Raw genomic sequence first — 23786 nt, 5'->3', positions numbered from 1 at the left:
TGTCATCTTTTGTCATTACCATATTTTTACCTGTTGTGTGCCTTATTTTCTTTGTGCATTTTCTTCCATGTTTTGTCTAATGTCATATCACTCTGCAACTCACAACTCACAACTGGCAAGCCACTGAAGTTAAGCAGGTGTGAGCCTGGTCAGTACCTGGTTGAGAGACCTCCTGGGAAAAACTAAGGTTGCTGCTTGAAGAGGTGCTAGTGGGGCCAGCAGGGGGCCCTCACCCTGTGGTCCATGTGGGTTCTAATGCCCCAGTATAGTGACGGGGACACTATACTGTAAACAGGTGCCGTCCTTCAGATGAGATGTAAAACTGAGGTCCTGACTCTCTGTGGACATTTAAAATCCCAGGGCGTTTCTCGAAAAGAGTAGGGGTGTAACCCCGGTGTCCTGGCCAAACTTCCCATTGGCCCTTACCAATCATGGCCTCCTAATAATCCCCATCTATGAATCGGCTTCATTACTCTGCTCTCCTCCCCACTGATAGCTGATGTGTGGTGGGCTTTCTGGCACACTATGGCTGCTGTCGCATCATCCAGCTGATGACTGCACATTGGTGGTGGTGGAGGGGAGTCCCCATTACCTGTAAAGCGCTTTGAGTGGAGTGTCCAGAAAAGCGCTGTATAAGTGTAAGCAATTATTATTGTTAAAGTTTGATCAAGTTTGTGACTCTGATTCACATTGCCATGCTGGTTACAACATATTGGCTCCAGCTGCTTGATTGATTTTGGATTTTGGTTTTCATACTTCACCTCAAACCTATTAAATCATGCAGTTATGAACACCGTTCCTTTTAGTATTAACAGTGTCACTACAAAAACAATCTCCAGAAATTGCTAGGCTTTTCTTCATATATACTATATAGGTAAGCAATACAAAAAGACAGCCAAATGTTAATGTGTATAATTAAAATTACAGAATTTAAATCGAGTTATGTTATAATTGTGTTTGAGTTGTTACAAAGGGCTATGCTCTAGAATTTGTCCAAAGAAGAGTTATCAGTTATGTTTCGGAGAGTTTAAAATAAATGATTCTTTTAAAATGGGAGACTTGACTCAAATATTTATAATTCTCAAAGGTACTGTCAAAGTCAATCCAGTGCAGTTTCAGGATCAACAGTGAACCATGAATAAGAGGACACAGGTGGATACTAATTGAAGTGCATCTGAGAACAGGAGTCACTACTTTACATAAAAAGTTGTAGCAGTCTGGAACAGGCTACTCAGACATATTAATGAACATCATAACGGAATGAACCGAATGGGCTGTATATCCTCCACTTATTTTTAACCATATTTATATTCATAAGGTTTTTCATCTTCCTTTATTAAACATACTAAAAAGTAAGTTTTTATGTGAAAACATTATTTTTTACCAGTGATATCTTAATGAAAACTTTTTTATTTTGCATATTCTTATTAATATTTATAACACAGTGAACAATACACTTTTGTTTACAGTTATTTTTAGATTTACTTAAGATTAAAGATCACCTAATTTCAAATGGTTTTACGGACTCTAAACCTGTGGGAGATAATTCAGTCTAATCATGCACAATCAGTTCCTGTGAGAAACCTGCTACCTTAATCTTTATCTATGGCCACCCACTTCATCACCCATTGTGGAGTGGAGTGTCTTTTGCATTCTGAAAAATATTTGGTTTCATGAAAGAAGATTAGATTATTGATTAAAAAAGGCCCCCTGTGTGATGTAACCACAGGATCTTCTGTGTGCATAAGAGCTAAATAAATCTGTATTGCTGGTAGTTTGTTGCCACTGAATGAGAGTTGAACTATTTGCTCTGTTTCAAACAATTCTAAAAGCACTTTCCAGAGGGGATTTCCTACTGTTTTTATGTTAATCAGATAAATTTTCTAATACAGCAAGATGCATTGTTCTGCCAAATTTTGAAAAAAAGACTTCATTTAGTTAATTTGCAGCAAAATAATAGGTGAATTGTGTCATCTATTATATACATCTTTATCACTTTACACTGGAAGTCCCCTATTTGCTTCTTTTAATCAGATGAAATTGGCAGGAAATCACATAGCTGATGCAAAGCACCAACAGTCCTCACATTGTATAGCCATGTGAATATGGCATATTCAGCCTTGGCACCTTTTAATAGAAATACCGCAGAGATTTGGCTTAACCCAGAGCTGTGTTAAATAACATGTCAATTTCTTAAATTTAAACCTATGAATAACACTCACAAAAAAAACAAGGACTTTTGAAGACAAGTTTTGTGATTGCATTGAATCACAGAGGTACAAACACACAGAAACCTTTCTGTTTTTATTAAACCTTCTGGTATTAGTGCCACAAGGCCAGAGCAGCAAGCGTTTTGCTTTTCTGTATCTCAGTTCACTTCCCACAAGAGCATGAATCTATCATCTTACCTGTTGGCATGTAGGATAAGAGACAATTCAAGTGGAAGAGGGCAGAGTAAGTGTCCACTGGGAAGAGAACCAAGACCATCATGGAACAGATACCTGTAAGGGTAAGGGTTTCCGTAAAGAACGTATCAAGTGCAGGCAGCAATGGAATAAAGCCGGTTACTAAACAGATGCAAGATTGTGTACAGTCTATACTCATTACAATGCCCTCTAGGGTATCAGAGATCACAAGACATAATGGCATGAGCAGCTAAGCTCGTTAGAATGTCTGTTAGGAAAAAACAGGACTGAAGGTATTTTTGTTGAGAGCAGTTTCCAAACCTCTGAACTCTGAGACCTGAAGGGTAACTGCTTATCTACCTCTTTATGTAAAGCCACATGGTGCGTGCAGTCATATGAATGGATGAGACAAAGTTTAGATGGTTTCTGTATTTTGATACTGACAAGGAAGTTTCATTTATGAAAGGTAAAGGGAAATAATTAAATACACAAAACATCATGTGACCTACTTCCTCCACAACATCTTTCTAAGTCTTTTAATTGACCATCCATATGCTAGGCTATCAATTAATTTTGCTAGCGTTGGACGTAGAACCCACTGAAGGCTTGAGCGTATTTGTGAGTGAATGAACCATGTGGTACTATAGCTCATGTGGGGTATTTTGACTTTCCCCCACGCACACTTTGTGCTTGGTTGCTGTTTCTGAAATTGCTGCGCACACCCCGTGTGCTGTGCTTGGAGCTGTAGCTCTCGGTCAGTGGTTAACACCTCAGTTCGTCTAGCATGTTTCCACTGTAGACCTAGACACTTGAAATTATCTGCGGAGGAAATTATATTCATTTTCCTTGACATTTTATTTAATTTATAAAAACAGAAGCCCTTTTGGAAGACCGCATCTTAGTTTCGGCAGCTTAACATTTTCCAAACACAGGGAGCGTGGGCCTACTGTTATTATCTTTTCAGATACAGTATATATAGAAGTTAAACTGAGCATGCCTTCCGATTTCAAAGACACATTACTCTGCTGCAGCCCTATACCTTTGTTGTTGGTATTTTTAGGTTTGAAAGCCATTTTATTAACATAACATAAAAATGAGACAAGACTTTTAATAGTGTAAAGTGAGACAGACGATGTTAAAACCCTTAAATGTCTCTATCTAGGGGAAAAACATCATCATCTCCTGAAGGTCATAGTGTAACAGGTAACCATGACATTTTTGTAAATGATACAGGTAATCAGCCCTGGTTCTTTATGTGTAAAAGCAAGACACAACTTTGTCTTGCAGTGAACTTTCTTTTTTTGTCTGTGTTAGTAACACTGAGTTAAGGTGATTTGTTATAACAGCACCTTGGGTCTTTGAATTGAATTTCAATTGAATAATTGAAAACCTTCAGTCTCAAGTACTGGAGCTCTGAAGCAGGTCAGTTAGGTCATCTTGTTTTTCCACTTTTCTACTCCAACACATACATTGTGGCATTGACTGTTTCTCTGGCTTAGTGTTATGTAATGGATGGGCACAAAAGATTTCAGATCCTGTTTTGAGTTTCTAATATAGACAGCCACTAAGACTGAAACAGGATATGCTGGAGTGTTCAACTTTACAATAAGGTTTCCCCTAAATGAACCTACTGTAGCTTAAAGTGCTAAGGAGTGAATAAACGTATTGAAGTACAAGTACTGTAATTGACTATGTAAACACAATGTCTTAAAAGTATTTCCCTTGACATATCTACTTATGACTCAGCTCCAAAGCAGTAACACATTTTATAGATGATACATAAAAGTTAGAAATCAGTAATTATACATGCAATATAATGAATGTAGTAATAATGTTATAATGACCCTTTCATAAGGTATACAGTAGCAATAATGTGACCATTTTATTTAGACTTTATAGATATTGTATTTTGAGCTAATAAGAATTCATCAACTATCCATTAATCCATTTTCTATCTGCTTCTTTCTATTCAGGGTCATGGGGGAGCCAGAGCCTATCCTGGCAAGCAGCAGGGTACCACCTGCACATATACACATAGGGCCAGTTATCCCAGAAGCCAATTAACCTGCCATCATGTCTTTGGACTGTGGTAGGAAACTGGGGCACCTGCAAAAAACCCATGCAAACATGGGAAAAAAAATACAAAATCCATACAAATAACACCCAGGGAATTGCACCAAAGGCCCCAGTGGTTTGTGGCAGCAATGCTAACCAATGCTAACCACTGTGCCACCATGCTGCCCATACAAGTAATGGACTATGTTAAATACAGTTTTAAAACAATATTCCCCCAGCCTTATCTTCTTATGACTCTGATTGAAAGCAAGAACACTTTATAATAAGACAGTAGTGATCTATACACATTTTCAGAATGGTAAGTAGAAATGTTAGAAAGCATTAATTATACATTTAATAAATGTAGTAATAATGTAGCAATTATCCTGTCATAAAGTGTGGTTATAATGTGATAATTTTACTTAAATAAAAATGATGCAATACAATATATATTGAATTTTGTGTCAATATGAATTCATTAATGTTCAGTGACATTTTTTTGTATTTGAGTGCGAGTCAAGCTCTTGTATGTTTAATAATACTACAATATTTTATTTAACATCATTTTAATATTAGTAACCTTAATGTTTTGGTACACTATTAATTTGATTACAGCATGTTAGACATTCAAGAGCATTTGTTTTATTTGCTGCCCTAGTTTTGTGTTATTTCCCTTTATAACAAGTACCTGTCATGGTTTTATTGATTTTATAATATTGTGGCCTTGAATTACTGCATTGATTTTCCCTGTGATCTGAACACAAACAAACACAGAGGGAGAGTTTGATAGAGGAAGAGATAAAAGTTGTATTTTTACTTTCTTTTGGTATGTGTGCCATGGAACATATTTAAAAGAATAGGATTTGAACCTGGGGATTTTAAGGACTGTTTCAGTTTTAGTTTTGTTTTTTAAAAAGAATGCAAGGCAGCATAACCACTGCTGAACAGAGAAAAGCGAGATTCCTTTCCTCTTTTTTCTTTCAAAGTTCCCTCTTCTCAACTGAGATGAAAAAGGGGGAAATCTGGACAAGATGTGGAATGGCAATTTTTTTGTCTTTGAGTTGTCCCTTGTGTGGTCCTGTCTAGTAACACAGTGCTTAGTAGAACATTTCAGTCAATAGTGCTACTGTGAAGTGAATTATCTTTCTGCTGCAGTTTGGACCTGGGAGATGCCGGAACGCGAGGGTGATGAGGATGATCATGAAATGCACCACTATTCTTTGAATGCACACATCCCCATTGCCATGAGATTAATTATACTTAGAGACAACTCCGGTTTCATAATAGAAACTGCACAGAGAGTTGTCAGAGTTCAATTACAGTACAGAGTATAACTGTCCACTCCGTCTTCCCACACTTATTGTGCAAGCTGGTCTGTAATAGTGGTCAGCGGTAACTTCAGGTGCTTGTGCACTGGGTGCAGTGTGGTAGATGGGGTCAAGTGTTTGTACCAGAGCAATGAAACACTGAGAATATACAGATGGAAACCAGTGTTCTGCACAAGTATTTTTTACTGATGTTTTTGATCTCCATTCTGGTTACATTATTACTATATTTTAATAGCATATCAATCAATGAAATGTCTTAATAATACCTCATAGCCACTTTATAAATGTTATATGAATACATAGGTAATATTAACGTTTCTTTAACATACAGGTTAAGCATTAGCACTGTCTTGATATATAGCTAAAACATTGCCGTCAAATCTGTTCTTAAAATATTGTTAACTTTTTAGGTGTATTATTGCCACACCAAATGTTGCTATCCTGTGAGAAACAATACCTCAGTACATTTGCGAGAGAAGCAGTGGAAATGAGCTCTCATGTATTGATATAGATGCTAAATCGAGATCCTGTTATCATTATGGACACTGTCACTACAGTATATATAGGAAGCAAGGTGGAGAGCTCCCTTAACAAAGGTAAAATTTAACAGGTTTATTAAAACACATCCTGACAGTACAACTCATTAATGCACATGCTAGTTAACCTCGTTCCTGGAGACACATTCTAGCCCTAGGTATGGAAATTCACTTTTCTAGTCTTTTACTTTCTAATATGCATTTAAACATCCATTTCTTTTTATTGTATTGAATTATTTTATTTGCATTAGTTGTTAGTACTGACAGTGTCTGCAGTAATGAAGTGCTTTAACATTTATTTCATTTTAAATGAAAGGAGAAAGAAAAAGACATGAAAATGCTTATAGCACAATGGGAAGTTTTGCACTGTGACATTTCTGCACACACATTGAGACAACAGCACATGCAAGGATGCAAGAAACAGGGTCTTCAATACAGATGCCTTTGCTTGAGGAATATGTTTAACAGCAGCAGTTATAAGAAATGCAGTAGACTTGGAAATCCCTCTTTCTTAAAAAGGGAAATCTGGTGCCAAGCTTTCAATTTTCATTTTCATGTCTGATGTCATCCTTCCTCTTCCCCTGGTCTGGTACAAGTCTAATCATCTCATGTTATGCAAGAGCAATTTGTGATTGTCAGCAGGGGTGTTTTTTGGCCCTCCACTGCTTCTATTCTCTTTTTGAAGAGAATAGCCTTTTCCTTAATATGAGTCTGACATGAACTGTACATTAACAGGCTGGCTCAGTGGCAAGCAATGTGTGTTTGACTTGTGGATTATGAGACCTCACAGTGACCCTCACCCTAATCTTGTCAAAACCTGATGAAACCAGTGCAACATGCAGCTCAGTGTCACATCCCATCCCCCTTGTCGCAGCCTAAAGGTGAAGGCGATGCTGTTGGAAGAAGGAGGTGGGTTTGGGCCGCAAAGATTTCAAAACCTGTAAATTACGTCACATCCTGTTCAAGGTGTTGGTCTACTCATTTAAAGGCCCGATTTCTTTTTTGGTAAGGGGTTTTCATTGTTTCGGCTAACATAACACTACAATAGGACCCCAGCAATTCTTGTAGGTAATATATCTATTTACATTTAATATGGGATTTTGTTCAGTTGTGTTGATGTCCCACTAAATCAGAGAATAAGCCAAACTGTAATGTAGCTCAGACTCATGACTTTATTAGTTCAAGTGATGAAAAATTACTGTAGAATAAGCACATTCTATAAAAAACTGCAATGTGTGGCTGGCGCTAGAAAAATTTGGATACATTTCATGCAAGAGATGTTACTGTACATTTGTTGTGTGGATGGTGATGAGTGGGTGCTGTGTGGTCAGTTAGCTCATGTTATCACCCAGATGATTATGCACAGAAGGTCAAGGGACAGCCCCTCTCTTACAGCTATGCTGTGGCTAAGGAAGCCGATTTACTAAGAACTCCTACACTACTTTGCAGTTCAACAGGCTCATGCATGGAGGGTGTGGGCTAAATCAGATATGACTGCTTAACAGAACCCCATTCTCTCTTTTGGCATGTACTGTAACTGTAAGCATTTAGCCTAAACATCTTTCCAATGCATATAGAATAAGTATTGTATATAATGTGATTTCATTGCCATGTTCTGATTGTAGTCTTATTGGAATCTTAATGTAATCTTAATGGAAGTCTCCATTTAAACCAGAATTTGTGCTCTCCCCAATAGACTACTGTAATGCTCTACTTGCTGGGGTTTCTAAATCTACATTAAACAAACTGCAGTATTGCCAAAATTCAGCAGCCAGAATCCTGACTAGGTCTAGAGCAAGTGATCACATTACTCCTATCCTGGAGTCCTTGTACTGGCTTCCTGTCAAATTCCGTGTGGACTTCAAAATCCTCATGCTCACCTATAAGGCTCTGCATGGCTTGGCACCTCAGTACCTGTCTGAACTATTATTGCCCTACTCCCCACCTCGCAACCTTTGCTCTTCTAATTCTGGTCTCCTATCTGTCCCCCAAGCCTGTCTATGGGTGACAGTGCCCTCTCCTGTTATGCCCTCAAGCTCTGGAGCTCTCTCCTGAAGGATACCAGAGAGTCACCTTCTCTAAGCTCCTTCAAATCCAGACTCAAAACCTTCTTCTTTAGAAGAGCCTTTACTTAACTGGTTCCATTCTTTACCCCTCTGCTCCTACTGTACTTAGTACCACCATCCACGGTCTCTTCTGTGTATTGTAATTGTGTTCTATCTTGTGTATACTTTTTATTTATTGCTGTTGTCATTCTGTAAAGCGCTTTGAGAAGCCATCTTTAAAGGAGCTATATAAAATAAAGTTGATTATTATTCTGTGCTTATTGGAAATTTTTAAAGCCTAGGTACAATAACAAAAGGTGTGAAAAAATCACCTGAAAGCAAATCCAAGGGCGATAACACATCATAAGCACACTGACAAAAAGATTATTCAAAAGGTGTTTTTTTTACTAACAGTGCTCTGAGCAAAAAACTATTGATAAAAAGAGATGGAAAAATACATCCTAGAATAGTAAGATTCCCACTAGTAGTTTTAAAGATCAAGTAAATACCAAGGTGTATTATTTACAGACACATGGTACAGTACAATACACAAGCCAGACTCAGACTTGCTACATTATGAGTGCCCGATTAATTACCTGAAGTCTCACCCTTGGCTCCAGCTGATGGACAGGAAGTCTCCATTTAATCCAGAGACAGGCTCTGCAATCCTGGCACAAAATTGTGGGGCAAACGGATAACCACAAGACTGTGGATCCATAGCAGGTAAGACCAATGCTTAACCAATACATAGATTAACTATATGCACAATTATTTCACCAATCTACACTAATATAGAGTAAAATACACAAATAAAGTGACTATGTTTCAACAACAATAACAATAACAATAGGTGAACAAGTGAATAAAAGTGGGTGATAGATCCAAGACTATCCCTGTGATGAGGATGTGCACCAGCCCTTTGTCGCTAGAAAGAAGAAAACAGTTATGTTACTTCCTCTACAGACTCCCTTTACTGTTGCTCACTGGATTCATGAAATAAACACCAGTATACATCTTGAAAAAATATCCTACATTTTGACAGACACTCCACAATTATTTCTTAAAACCGTTATTGGATTTTGTGTTCCAATAATAATATATATGCAGGGGTAATTATAAAGTATGTTCTGGTGATGTTTTTAGAATAGGTTGGGTTGCAATGTACAAATTAATGACTGTAACAGAAAGTAGAGTTTTTATGTTGTATGCTAAGTATAAATGTTTAAAAATGATTAGTTTAAGGATGTTACAATACATAGTTTTACATTAGAACTGATACCTTTGTGTTGACTCACATGATCTAAGTGTATTCAGGTACTTCTTTCCTCCAATCTGCCAACGACATTCTGGAAAGGTTAAATGCCCTGCGATGGACTAGCATTGTGTCCAGGGTATGGTCCCATCTTGTGGCCTTTAGTTTCAGTAAGGGCTATGGATTGCCACGTGATTATCAGGAATAAGCAGCTTAACGATAAGAGATGAATGGAACACCAGAACTGTTAATTATGACACAGAAAAAAACACAAAACAGTCAATTATGAAAACAAGCTTGTTCCAGCACAAGTTCCAGGTAATTGTGAAACATGAGCTGAGATTTAATTAAAAGTTTAACTGACTTTGTTCCTAGATGTGCATCTTAGATATGAAAATTAAACTTTTAGAACTTGTGACAAACTGTATACATATGTAAGCTTAAAATGGCTTATTTTTATGTTTTGAGAGAGAAAAGAAAGCTAAGCATAGAAGTCTAAAATGTCCATGGCAATTAATGTAAATATGGAGACAATTTGCTTTATAAGTTGTATTGTACTAAGCTGAAGTATCTAATAATGGCTGTTTTAAGCTTGTTTCAGCTCTGTTTTAGTCATACTGAAATTCTGTAAATTCCTTGTCTCCTTAGTGGGCTGTTGTTCTAATTTGTTATGTACAGTACAGTACCTTGGTAAGGGCTAAATATGTACTGTACATTCCAGTTTCACTCACTGAAGAGAAAGGCCAGGAAAACCTTGCCAGTGAGGAAGTGAATATATCATGCAAGTGTGTTGTGGCAACTTACACTACGTTTTGAAAATGTATAGTTTCACAGCATGCAACGTCCTGTTGTCTTCAAGCAGATTTTGAGGGACACTTTTGGAATGTAGAAAGATTTAAAAAAAAAAAGTTGTAGTTCTGCACAGGCCAAGAAAATACACACTCTAAGAGGAATGGCAGGAAAAAAAATAGTTCAGAATAGCAGTTTATTTTTTATTGCCAGTAACTTTTCAGATGAAAAAAAAAACAGTATACAAAAAACAAGGACATTTCCACAAAACACACGTGACAAGTGAACAATTAAAAAGAGGGTCATATATGGACTTGGGTGTGGACTGCAGGTTGAAGTACTCTCAAAAGCAAGATCGCTGGTGTTGACCTCTCTGTAACTGAAGATACTTTCACTGGCGTCTCCTAAAGGAATGACAACATTCTTTGAAAATGCAATTCAAATGCGTAAACAAGCTAGAAAATGTTTACACTTAGATCTACTGTGAAAAAATATTGTCATAACTTCATGATAGGGAAATGGGGAATATACTGTAAAGAAGAAAGCAAGATAACTTTAATGCGCTGAAACAACTCTTTTCAAAGTCAAATTTCATAACAGAAGATTAACACATGGTCTTAATGGAGAGCTTATTGCATCAATAATTTCCTTTGCATGGAAATAGGAAACAATATATTTTGCAAGGCACATCATTAACCAGTATATTACTTAATACTGTACAGTATATGTGGTTGTACGAATTAAAATGAGATGGTCGATAGGACATAAAATGTCTGTTTAATACCAAACACAGTAATCGATGTGGGTTAAAAAAATAGTAATTTTATTGTGCAAAGGAGAACAAGTGAAGCATGAAGAGCAGAAAAGAAGCCAGCTGTGGGCTTTTGGAAAAGGGACACAGAGGATTCTTTATGTGATTCTGGATCCAAAAGAATGCATAGTATTTACATTACCTTTTGAGGCTGAAAAGAAGCTTCTTGAAGTTTGGGTCCAAACAGTACTGGATTCCATTTTTCAAATGGACTCTATAACACATACAGTAATTATTCTCATAAATATTGCATTTATCTGATTTACTTAATATCTCCAACAACACACACACTAACTTTTTCAGATAAGAAAACAGAAGGTGTCTATAAAATGAAATTAGTTGCACTAAATTTACTGTTGAAACCACTTTTTCCCCAAAATGCACCACTTGACAGTGTTTTGAGTGTTCTCCCCAACCTCTTTATCGCAACTAATATTTAACTTGTCTGAGCAGGTAAACCTGAACTACAGTACATTTATGTAATTTTGCACATTTAAAATGAAAAATGTTTCAGTCCAGTGAAAGCTGCCAAGTTTGTTCATAACCTATGCTGTACATTTACAATTTAAATAACCTGAATGACAAGGCATGTCGTTCAGTATTAAATGCATAAATTAAACTACACTACTGTTCTTACTACTTTGCTGATTACTTCTACAATCAGCAGTAATTGTCTTGAAAAGAAGAATGTGATCCATAATCTTATTTTGTTCACAACTGTGATGCTTGAAACCGGTTATTAATAAACCTTAATAGTAATGTCCATAGTATTAGTTTCAAAGGGTGAAGTCTGCAGGGCGCAGAAGCTTTGGGGACATTTGAATATTTCAAGTTTGTGCCTACAGTTAATGACTGCAGTAGAATTTTAGGATGCACACACCGTGGGACTGTGGGACCAGGACCAGGAGAAAACTACACTTCAGTTAAAAAAAGTTGTCAATATTGTTTTACAATTAATATAAGAATTGTAACAAATGAGAGGATTTGGCACATCTAGTTCATTACTTAGTATTTAATTGATCTATGGATCTTAACCAGCTATTTTTTTTTAAGTCAGGGTATCAGCTTCAACAACAAGGCTGGGTAGCTTGTTCCATTCTCCCACAACACTTTGGGTAAATGACTGATTCCTGTTCTCTGACTAATATGCACTTCCATATAGTTTATATTTGAGCTGTATGGTTTGTGTTTCACTGTTTATTCTAAAGACGTAAATAGGCTCAGACTTTTATACAATACAATACAGTATTCTGAATAAAGTGTTCCTAATCCTGGTCCTAATATACTAAACACCTGCCGGTTTTGGTTCTATATGTGCATTAAATTAAATAATCAAACCCTTAATAGACTAGATTATAGGTTTAATTTGAATTGTTTAATTGGTACCCATTCCTAAAGGTTCCTTTTAGCAAATCCAACTCTTCTTCATGAATCCCCTTTCATAGCTCATCTTTTACCATTTTGTATTTATAGTTTATGTTGGTACTTGTGTACAAGGCTATTTTCAGGCCATCATAATAGCTGCATTTTGCAAAACAAACCGCTGAATCTATAGCTAATGAGAAGCATGCATGGTGAAATTAGCCACATCCTTCTTTACCTTTGATCTACTTCAAGTTCAGTGTGTCAGTAAGACATAAGCAGTTCATTCTGTGGTTTTACATTGTACAGATGTGCAGGTGTATTAGAAAGGCTCTATTTTTCTAGCTCATAACCATGCTTTTCTAGCCATCCAACCTGTCTGTGGCGCAGATGATAAAATCTTCACCACAAACCTATAACTGAAATAAACTTGTCATTCAATGTGTAACATAATATACTGTATACAATCTTTACTTCACCAGTATTTTCTTTGCATTTCCAAAACTAAAACCATCAATTTCTAACTTAAAGACATACAGTATTGTTTCCATATATTATACATGTATAATATATGTACATGGACATAAAATAAGCATAACACAATTACAATAACTCTTGGATTAATTGCTGTATTTGAGGAAAATGTAGGTATTAAAGAAAATGATTCTGCGTTTCCTGATCCTTATTTACCACTATGGCCAATATCTGAACTTCTTTATTTAATGTAGCAGCTTGTCATATTGTATATATTGCTCTACTGTTTACAGATGTGAAAAACAGTTCATAACAATGGAACTGTATATCTTGCTTGGTTTTAACTGCCAGATTCATCTGGCAAAAATTGATCACAAATGATACTAAATTGATCACAGTTTGTTATTTTACTGCATTATAGAAGGGTGTATAAATGGATTTATGGATATGAAAGTCTTTTATGTTTCTTACATGATCTCCGCTTCTTCACAGCTGGAAGTAGGAGGCAGGATCTCTATGGTCTTTATGTCCTTGACAGCTGCCAGCCTGTTTCTCACACTGATGCACAGGCACCGTTGGCTCGAGGAGACATCTGCATAGAAGGACATAACACTTAGGACGTTCTGACACCTGCTTTTTTGCGTGTGTTGTTCATTGTGTGACAAACCTAAAACCAGAAATGTACAATGTACAGACAGAAAAGTAAAGCACTGGGCACACTGGAACCATGACACACAAAGCCCTGCATTGCAAATTACAGAAATCTTACAAAAACTTTTTTTTTGTTAAAGATTTTAGAACTGGTAATTATTTCTTACTTTCTTTACTGTCCTGTATGGGAAATTTGCTTTGAATGTATTCCTGTAAGAACATACAAGAGATATTGCTATGACTACACAAAGAAACAACATTGACGTTGTTATTTTTAGAAAAAAGACTTTGAGTGCATTAAAGTCAATCTTGTTAACCTCAGAAATATTTCTTCTTTTATGTTTTTTGACAATGAAAACATATGAATCTATTCTTGAGATTCTTGCTTTTAACCCTTCTTTTGCATTATTCACTTAAATTTATTTTCATCACATTCTGATTGCATTCAAATTTTTGATTTGTCATGTCAAACCATGGCCAGGTAGACAAAAACAATATTTCTTACCCATTGCAGAGGCAGCAATGCAAACTGCCAGGAGCGCAAGGAGCACCACTTTACAGGACATGATCGGACTGCAATTGTCTTATACTTCTTAATCTTCTCCTCAGGATTTAGAGAAAGGTGTTACCCACTACAGTATTTATAACTTGCCTAGAGGAAAGGGGAAATTTTACAGGACATTAAAAATAAAAGTAAGAACAACAAGGGAAATTTCACAGAAGTTGCATAGGAAAAAATCAAGTGCAGTCTCTATTTCTCCAAACATCTACATTGCCACAACAATACCCTTAAGAAGAAATATTTGATAAATTCAGCCTACACACACCCTTTCGGTTTGTAGTGGTTCACACCAATATCACACCAATTTGAAAAGCTTTAGTCAAATGAAATAGAGACTCCAAACCTTTGAAGAACCTAAAATGTTTAGATGCATCAAGTAGCCCAAATAAATGGACTATTATGAATCAGCTATGAATTATAATTATCTTTACATGCAGAGTGCCCATTCATCACAATTTGGGTACCCCCATTAACATTAGTCCAGAATTTTGTCCAGAAAACAATAAATTAGCCAAATGATACTTTGATTTTTCTTTGGGTATTTTGTTGAGCCAAGTTTTCTGGACACAGCTGTTCACTGAGACCTATAAGGTACTGAGTGAGAAGTTATATCTCACTCTGCTATGGTCTGTTTCATGGCCACGTGACAGCTTCTTTTAATTCCAATAGATTGGTGGGATTTGTGAATCTCAGGTGACCTTCAATAAAACCCACAGAGAATTGATGAGTGGCTTCCTCTTCCATAATGTGGTTACCTTTAAATTGCAGTGTAACCAGCAAAACTAAGATATTCTTCAACCAGACAACGAAGCCCAAATGTATCAAGGCGTTGACTGAATTGCAAAGTGTAAACCCAGTTCTTAGTGGTGGTTTTCCCATTATGACAGAAACAAGAAGCCTCCCTCAAGTAAACGTGGAATTTAAGTTTTGATTTAAACCAAGCCTATGCTGCGCTCAGGTAGGACAGGCCCCACCTGAATGCTTCATTTTGCCATGAGCTAGTCTGCTGGGGAGAATGACTGAGTGACAGGCCTGGATGGCAATTGTCTTGGCAAAACACTCAGCCAGTTGACTGAGGTGCCCTCTATAGCTTCTCTAATAATTGAAATTTGTACAGTTCAGTTCAGTACAACATTTATCAATATTCTGTGCTAAGTTTTTCCTGTTTTATCATTTCTTTTTTAATTGATGGTGATTTGTTATCTTTGTTATTTGACTAACCTTGTTCTTTTGTCTTTCAATCTAAACTAATTTTCTAATTGTTTTATCATTTTCATTTTCTAACCGCTTCTTCCGATTCAGAGTCGCAGGGGGGCCAGACACAGGTAGACCATACAACTCCCCACAAATAGTACTCCAAAAATTGAACCCAACGCCCCCTGCTTCAAGGCAGCACAGCTAACCACTGCTCCACTGTGCCGGCCCATTTTATCATACGCACCCAAATTAGAATTACCAATTGTGTTTTTTACTTTTCTTTATTCAAATAAGTGATTATATTTTCTTTGCTTTAGAGCAGAAACATCCTACTAATTTTTATTACTCCTGTCATAATTTTCATTTCAGATTAGGAGCTGCAAAATGTTTCAATATTGTCAATAAATTTCCTTTAAGAGCTTTTTTAAAATTGCAGTCCTTTTTGTATTTTATGTAAAAGTATTACAGAAATCTCAGGGAACAGCTAAATTCTATCTGACTATCCAAATGGATGCCTTTTTGACCATAACCATTCATTATACAATGGGGGTATTTAACATAAATTCCGATTAATACAGTTTATTGAAAATATAATCAGCACCCTCAAAATATCATGGATACTGGTAATTTGGTGTACGCTTGTGTATAAATAATAATGTGGAATTTATGTCTAAAGAACATTTCCCATAAATCCTTTACTTTTCATAGCAGCTTTATTACCGAATATTTGCATTTAACTGAATATTTGTGTTTAACAAGCAGCCAGTAAAACCTTATTTTTCATTTCAGATTGGGATTTTTTGTACTAACATCTTTATAAATGGGAATAAGCTTGCAAGGTTATTATTACTCAATTCTTATACATTAATTAGAAGCTTCTCATTTACAGGTATAGGATTCCTGACATCTGATATTTAAAATAAAGATTAACACTCCAGAAAAGGCAAAAATCTGTAAAGCATCTATTAGTTACATAGAAATGATACACAAGCATCTAACACTTGATGAACAGCTCATACATAAAAGTTGGCTAGGTAATAATGATTTTTATTCAGTAATAAACATCTAATAAATACCCTCAATCTGTCATTAATAAACCACATCCTAGAATATTATATAGTATTCAAGACCCTGTGATCCAGTAAAATAAAATAGCAATACATGCTTTGCATGTACTTTATGCCTATATTGAAGTACTACCAAATGACATGTTAGCCACAGTTTGAGACTGAGCACAGAATTAGTATTTTGTTGAAGAACATCGGTCATATGATAAACATAAAAGCACAAATAGTGCAAGGCAAAACATAGTTTAAATGCTTGAAAAATAAAATTATAGTGGCTTTTCCTTGAATTCATTTTCAGTTCTTTATCAACAGCAATAACAAGAAAATAGGTAGAAAACACACATGAAAAAAGCCAGGCCAGTGTCTGTCAGTCAGTTACGCATGGTTTGGTAATAGGTAATACTATACCTAATATTAGACCTAGTGGTTAACACTTTACTTTGTGAAATTCCCCTAAGCATTTTGATGACTGGTGGATTTTCCACTCTTTACTATAGGGTTGGCTTTAGTTTATATTGAAGCACATGGTACAGTTGAAGCAATTTGTCTTTGTTGTTCTGATTAAAAGATACAACATGAGTTTGGTCAGGCATCCTGCATGGTGTGGAGATGTGTCTCCAGATAAAATGAATAGACTTTATTCGTTTTTGTAGTAGGCTGCTAGAATGAGTTTTGTTGACAAAACAGCATGACTCTACACTTTGATCTCCAAGCTCACTGCTTAGTCGGGCTCTTCTGAGTATTTTGCCATGTTGCGTGCTATAACCCAGACTCCACCAATTGAGCATAGGCCACTTCACTATCTGCCTATGACTGTGATTCAGCAGGTGTTGGCATTAATGTTGTTGGCTGCTATTGAATAGGATTGGTATTGGCAGAACAGGGGCCTTGCTGTTTTCAAAGGAACTGTGACTGTGTCTTTTTGAGTGCCTGTAAGCATGTAGTGACATCAATGCATCCAAATGCCACTACCTCTCCTATAAGATGATGAATAGCAACAAGATGAATGGCTCTTGTCTGAGGAACCTGTCTGTAGGTCTTATTGCCCATGTGCAGAACAGAAGCTGTAACTTTAACCTTAATCTTTTTTTGAAAGATTTAGAACCTAAGATTCATGATAAGAAATCAATCACAATTCATACAAAAGGTGATAAAAAGGTACTCAAAATATATTACATAAAAAGGTGATACTGCCATAGGTTATATGGCCTGTGTGGAACTTTTCTTTTCTTATCGGGTTCAAGTGAGTTTTAGCCAGGTGCAACCATCCAAAAAGACAGGACAGCAAGTTTTGATTATGTGTTCTAAATTGTGTCATTCTCATGTCTCGTCCACAGGACAGTAATCTTGTGCTGCCTCAGTCCTGCCCTATATCCTATACTGTACATCCAGGATACGTTCTATAAGAACATAGGAGGAATATAAGAAAGTTTGCAAATGAGAGGAGGCCATTCAGCCTAATTAGCCTGTTTAGTACTTTGTATTTAATTGATTCACAGATCTCATCCAGATGTTTCCTGAATGAAGCCAGGACATCAGCTTCAACAACTTGTTTTCTACTCCCTCAATGCTTTGGGTAAAGAATTGGCCCTGTGTTTCATTTTAAATGCAGTTATTATATGCTTTCCACTTTTTTGGTTTGTCTTTCAGTTTCACTAAGAAATCCCCTGGGTTGATTATGTCCATGCCTCTGAGGAGTTTTTGAGTACTGTATCATGTCCCCTGACAATTATCTTAATTCAAAACTAAATAAGTTCTGTTTCTCCAGCCTGCTAGTATAGGACATTTAAGCTCCAGAACATATCCGGTTGTTCTTCCCTGCACTGATTCCAGAGCAGCTATGTCTTTTCTATAACAACAATCAAAACTGTACACAGTATTCTAAACGAGGCCTTAAAGAGCTCTATACAATTTTAACATTAGACCATTGATTTAATTCTGAGGGTCCAACTTGTTGTGAAAGTTTGACAGAAAAAGCATTTTACCAATAATACCAGTATTTATGAGCACTTACCACTAATTTGGATTGAACAAATAGCAGCAAAAGTTACCAGTAAAAATGTCAATCTAAGACCCTTTAATCTTTGAGATTAACCAATTATAATCAATAATTTAATTCTTCGTTATGAATTAAAATTGATGGCACATGTAGGCATGCACTATAGTGATAAACTCTGAAGAGCTGTTGCTGGAAGAGCTTCCAGCAACATGTTGTGTCATGTTTTATATACAGCAAGTCAATACATTATGTTAGTGCCTCTAACTAAATTATTTTATTTAATATCATTCTCTATGCTGTACATTGCAAGAATCATTCAAACTGCATATAATCAAATACAGTAATTTAATATTTGGGCTATGATTATTTCTGTCTTTTATATGAAAACCTTCCTTTTCCTATCCTTTTAATGGGTTTCAGCTCTCCTTAAGTTATAAAAAAGCAACTATTTACAACAACCTGAGAAACAAATGTTTTGCTTGCTGTCAGCTTCACAATTTTTGAACATCTGTATTTGCTGATAGCACCACTTCATAGATTACAACAAGGTATACTGCAGCATAGTCACATAGGCATAGTTAAAGCATATTGTATGTTAATACAACATTTTTGAAATCTTAATACTGTTGTTATTTTTAGATGTATATGTGTGGGTTCAGTATAACCAACAGTGTCAATTCTCAGAATTCTCAGAGCAATGTCTCAGGTTAGCCTTCTGAGGGTTTCAATATTGTTGACTTCTAAAGTTTTCCATATTTCTGAGAGGATGAGAGGATTATGATCAGCATACAGTATTTGCCTGGCACTATCAACCAATACAATTTACAGTACATTTGTACTCATATATACATATAGTATTTGACTCCAGAAATCTGCTACTCCAATAGCTGGAGTGAGCTATTTGGGTATTTTTGCTTATTTGGCCAATGTTCATCACAATACTATCCCACTGTAAAAGAACCAGCTTTTTTTTTTTTTTAGCAAATAACATTTAGATCAGTTCAGGGAATGTTAATCATAAATACAAGGTGACTGCTCCTGATATTAAGGAAACTAATAATGAAAAAAGATTTTAGTATTTATATGAAGTGATAAATATTTTGGTGGCACAATGTATTAGTATTTCTGCCTCGACATGCTGGGACCCTGGGTTCAGTTCCTGGGGTCCTATCTGCCTGGAGTTTGTATGTCTTCCCTGTGTTTATGTGGATTTCCTCCAGGTGCTCTGGTTTCCTCCCACACTCCAAAGACATCCTGGTAAGTTAATTGAATTCTAGGAAAACTGGTGTGAGTGTGTGTGTCTGTGTGTCCTGCTTTCCAGGTTAAAGCTTCCACTGCAACCCTGTAGTGGATAAAAGGGTTTAGAAGATGGATGGACAAATTGGTAAATTCTCACCCAACTAAAAAAATATCCAATATAAAATATTGTGAAGAGCAATGTATGGGTAAGACTTTTTTTGGTAATCAGATTATCATATTGATTGCCACATAATAAAAATGACAGCTCTCGAGTCATTTCAAAGGCAGTTCCTGGTGTGAAAGACATGGCATAAAATCTTCCTCTCTTTGTATTTCAAGTTCTGAAACAAATTGACATAGGCAATATAAAGTACTAAAGTTATGAAATGGACACAAGTAGAAAAATAAAATTTAATGCATTTTGGTCTGAAATAAAATAAACTTCTTTGTAAAATTGTCATTGGGATCTGGAACAGATGGATTGGGATTAGATCGTTGAATCAAGAACAAGCTATGTCCCATTTTGTTGAATTACAGTGAAAGTGAATATTTCTATTAAAATTTTTTATCAATCCTTTATGAACCCTTTATACAGTATATAATAAACATAAAATATCAACTGTTATAAGTGCAGTTTTCAGTATTGGTTCATCTTCCCTTCATATAAATGTGAACTTATAAGGGGTGTTTATTAACCATTAACCTTTACTAATCCTTTGTTATTTATGAAAGGATAATACAGGATTAATAAAGGGCACAGTATTGAACCTTATTATAAAGTATTACCAAGGATACTGTAACGCATACGGCCACCAGTGAGTGTGTAAGAGCCGGCTTACCAGAGTGGTGACGTCACCGCCCTTCCCTGTGATAGCAGGGGCTGCAGCCGCTGGGCTGAAGGGAGATCTCTCTGTAGCTTAACAGGCTGGGTCCCTGTTGAGTGACGCCAGAGGCCCAGGTTTGAGTCCCCGACGGTGGGGGGCCGACCTGAACCCTGTAGCGTTACAATACCAATGGGCACAACTCCATTAGAAACAATATTTGACATTTTCTGTCACAATGTTTTAACACTGGAAAGTCCCCCACCCCTCTAGAAAAAAAAAATGTTCAAGTAACGAAAGAAAAAAAATCTGACACTGCATGCACTCTTCCAAAACACTCCCACAGAAAGACAAATGGAAATATAACAACTTATATACAAATATGCAGATATGAATTCTATGTTTTCCATTCTAATTAAACATAGTGTATAGATGCCACAGATGATGCCATATAGATGCCATATGGAACTGGATGCTTTGGGGATTTGAACAGTACACTCTGGTACTGCCACTATCTGCTGGGTGTCTCATTTTCTTTCTTGCCCATGAGAAAAATAGCTGTGATAGATAAACAATCTTTGGCCTTTTGGTATTTTTTATAAGTTTCTTTCTTCTTGAATACTGCAAAAATAGATCACCTTCCAGTACCAGCCATATGTACTGTGTCCAAGTAACCTATAAAAACAAATCAAATACTTCTTATCCAAATGTTTCCTCTTTAAAACTATATGTTCTGTAATATTTTCTTAATTTTTTGCAAGATGAAAATGAAAGAAAACTGAATGTTTCTCTTTGATCCCAATGCCATGTTTTACTGGAATGGCTTGTGTTTGAAAAAAATCAAAATCATCAATGGAGCAAAAAAGAACAATTCTCAATAGTATGTTTCTGGCAGTGAGAATAGTCTATCCCTGGGAGATTACAACAGACATAGTATCACTGGTCCTATTTTAGTCTATTTTTGTGAGATTTTAGAATCATAATGCAATGAACAACATCAGAAAATTCCCTAATCAAAGGCAAATCTTTAACTTTAAAACATTATAATAAAGTGATTCTTCATTATTCCTATTTAAAAAAATAACAAGCAAGTAAAATAATAACACTTTGCTTGTATTTCCCCTTTGAGATAGACTAGGGGTTTATTATCATTCTTTTTGCTTTGCCAAGAAACAGCTCTGTTACGGGGGTTTTATGCTTCTTTTAATACCTGGAATAGACAAATACTTCATAGAACAAGTTAGTTGTATCAGTCTCATCTCTGTATCGGCCACAGGAAGGAAATAGGTTTACCTAAAGCTCTATCTTACATCACTTTTGCTCATGTGACAGCTGCTGCAGCAGCTACTTAATCTGCAAAATCTCTTATTATTGATACCCACAAAATACATAATGCAGGAGTGAGCTTTGCCTCCAGATCATTATCTGATACTTCATGAAAGTGACTTATCGTAAGAAACCCAAGCAATGCCTGCTATGACACAGCAGCACACAAGATTACTGTATCAAGATGATAACATTAAATCAGATGTTTTATAATATATAATGCATGAACATTCATTTTATTTTACAGGGAAGTACTCCATAAACACAATGATAAAGAGGGCCCACAATAATAATTTCTTTTGTATTGTTAATATAGGTGAATGTAGAATTTAAACATTTTTGGACCAGTAAAATCATGCTATGTTTCATATGTGATCTACTGTATTATATACTGGTTTGTAGAATGAAGACTTTAGTGAAAATTACCTTTCAGCTAAATACCTCAATAAGCAGAAAAATGATGAGCTGACACAAAATGTGAACTGTTAGTCTTGTTACCTGAAATAAATTTAGTAATTAAACAAAAAAGCTACCTCAAAACATACATCAGATGTGTTAGTAGTGGTGTTTAATTGTTGTAGAAAGTTTCAACAGCACCAAAATGGATGTTAAATTGCAATTTGCAAAAAACTTTCTTTCTTGTCCTTAAAGTGACATTTAAGGTTCCTCTTTTAAGTTGATCTAATCATTAAAAATTGTAATATTTGTCTTATGAATGTCTGCCATTTTCTTCCATGCCAAAAGTGACTGCTCTTCAGACTGATTTTTATTTCAGCTGTGACATCACTGTAAAGTTGTTCAGTAATTATGAAAACCCATACAGAAGTACTGTATCATTGTTTTCTTCCCTGAATCAGAGCAAAGAACATTTAAATTGGACCTTTAGAGTCACACATTCTTCTCTTTATAGTTTCAAATAAAATCCTAATGACTTAGGATTCAAAATTCTCATCTTTAATAACAGGTTATTATGACCTAGCTTTCATTGTCCACAAAAATAATCTTTGTCTACTTTGTCTACTGAGATTCATTTTATTATTCATAGAAAGTTTCAAAGAACATATGAAATATATTGAGATTTTTTTTTACTTTTGCCATTTACAGTTTAATTAAGTGTACTTTTTTAATCAAGTCATTTTACTTACTCAAAAGAGGAAGTCAGAAGCTGACAAGTAGCATTTTAAGAGTTATACCACATTTGAAAACCAAAAAAACTGATTAACCAAAGTGGCAGTGCTCTGGCTTTTGAAATGTTACTTCCCTATTCTAGATAGCATGTTAATAAATTGAAGCTGTTACTGTAAAAGAGAAAGTCAGAAACTGATTTCAAAGTGTTGGGAAAAATGTGATGTTAGGTTTATTTTAGTATCCAGACACTGGTAGAGAAAAGGAAGTGGAATATTTTGTCTGCTTTGCCTTCTGTTTCAATAAACAATGTCCATGAATTTCTCACAAAGGTGAGCACAGAGTCAGTTTGGACAATTATCTCACAGTGTCATGTAGATGTTATGTAATTTTTCATCTTGTAAAGTTATAACTTTATAACTTTAAATGTGTGCTTGGATGAGTTATATTCTGTGGAAAAGAGTGTACATATTTTACAAAATCCTCATGGTTGAAAGATGGTAATCCTCATGGTTATTTTTTGTTGCTTTAAACTTCAGGTACTTTGGGATATTTCAAGAAACTAGCATAGGATAATATTTTCTGAATAAAGAGCTACTCTTTGGCCTGCTCTTGTTTGTAATTTCTTTCAATTTTCTTATTTTAACTACAGTGGATATAAAAAGTCTACACACCCTTATTGAAATTGTAAAGCCAGAAATCAAGATAAATCCTGTCAGACATTTTTCTATCTTTATTGTGA

The 23786-nt window shown here is 35.7% G+C and overlaps 1 protein-coding gene across 1 annotated transcript; it reads right to left on the bottom strand.

Annotated features, from left to right (window-relative positions):
- Window positions 1-10733: 10733 nt before the first annotated feature.
- On the bottom strand, window positions 10734-14283 carry LOC148820952 (C-X-C motif chemokine 11-6-like). The gene is made up of 4 exons (XM_088931485.1): window positions 14214-14283; window positions 13529-13649; window positions 11364-11435; window positions 10734-10814 (listed from the first exon to the last, which is right to left on the bottom strand). Exons 1-4 carry the CDS (start codon window positions 14272-14274, stop codon window positions 10802-10804), a joined length of 267 nt encoding a protein of 88 aa, XP_088787611.1. The 5' UTR covers window positions 14275-14283; the 3' UTR covers window positions 10734-10801.
- Between the last annotated feature and the right edge of the window lie 9503 nt (window positions 14284-23786).

Source organism: Atractosteus spatula, chromosome 14, assembly GCF_055471065.1.
Source record: "Atractosteus spatula isolate fAtrSpa1 chromosome 14, fAtrSpa1.hap1, whole genome shotgun sequence".
NCBI lineage: Eukaryota > Metazoa > Chordata > Actinopteri > Semionotiformes > Lepisosteidae > Atractosteus > Atractosteus spatula.
The sequence above is the reverse complement of the archived record's forward strand: the minus strand, read 5'-3'. Positions and strand labels throughout refer to the sequence as shown.

What these genes read in the sequence shown, in the direction of transcription:
- LOC148820952 (XM_088931485.1), bottom strand. Translation starts at nt 14,274, where the DNA reads ATGTCCTGTAAAGTGGTGCTCCTTGCGCTCCTGGCAGTTTGCATTGCT. An exon ending in CATTGCTGCCTCTGCAATGG is followed by an intron (nt 13,650 to 14,213) that starts GTAAGAAATATT and finishes CCTTCTATGCAG; the next exon opens with ATGTCTCCTCGAGCCAACGG. An exon ending in TGTGAAGAAGCGGAGATCAT is followed by an intron (nt 11,436 to 13,528) that starts GTAAGAAACATA and finishes TATGTGTTATAG; the next exon opens with AGTCCATTTGAAAAATGGAA.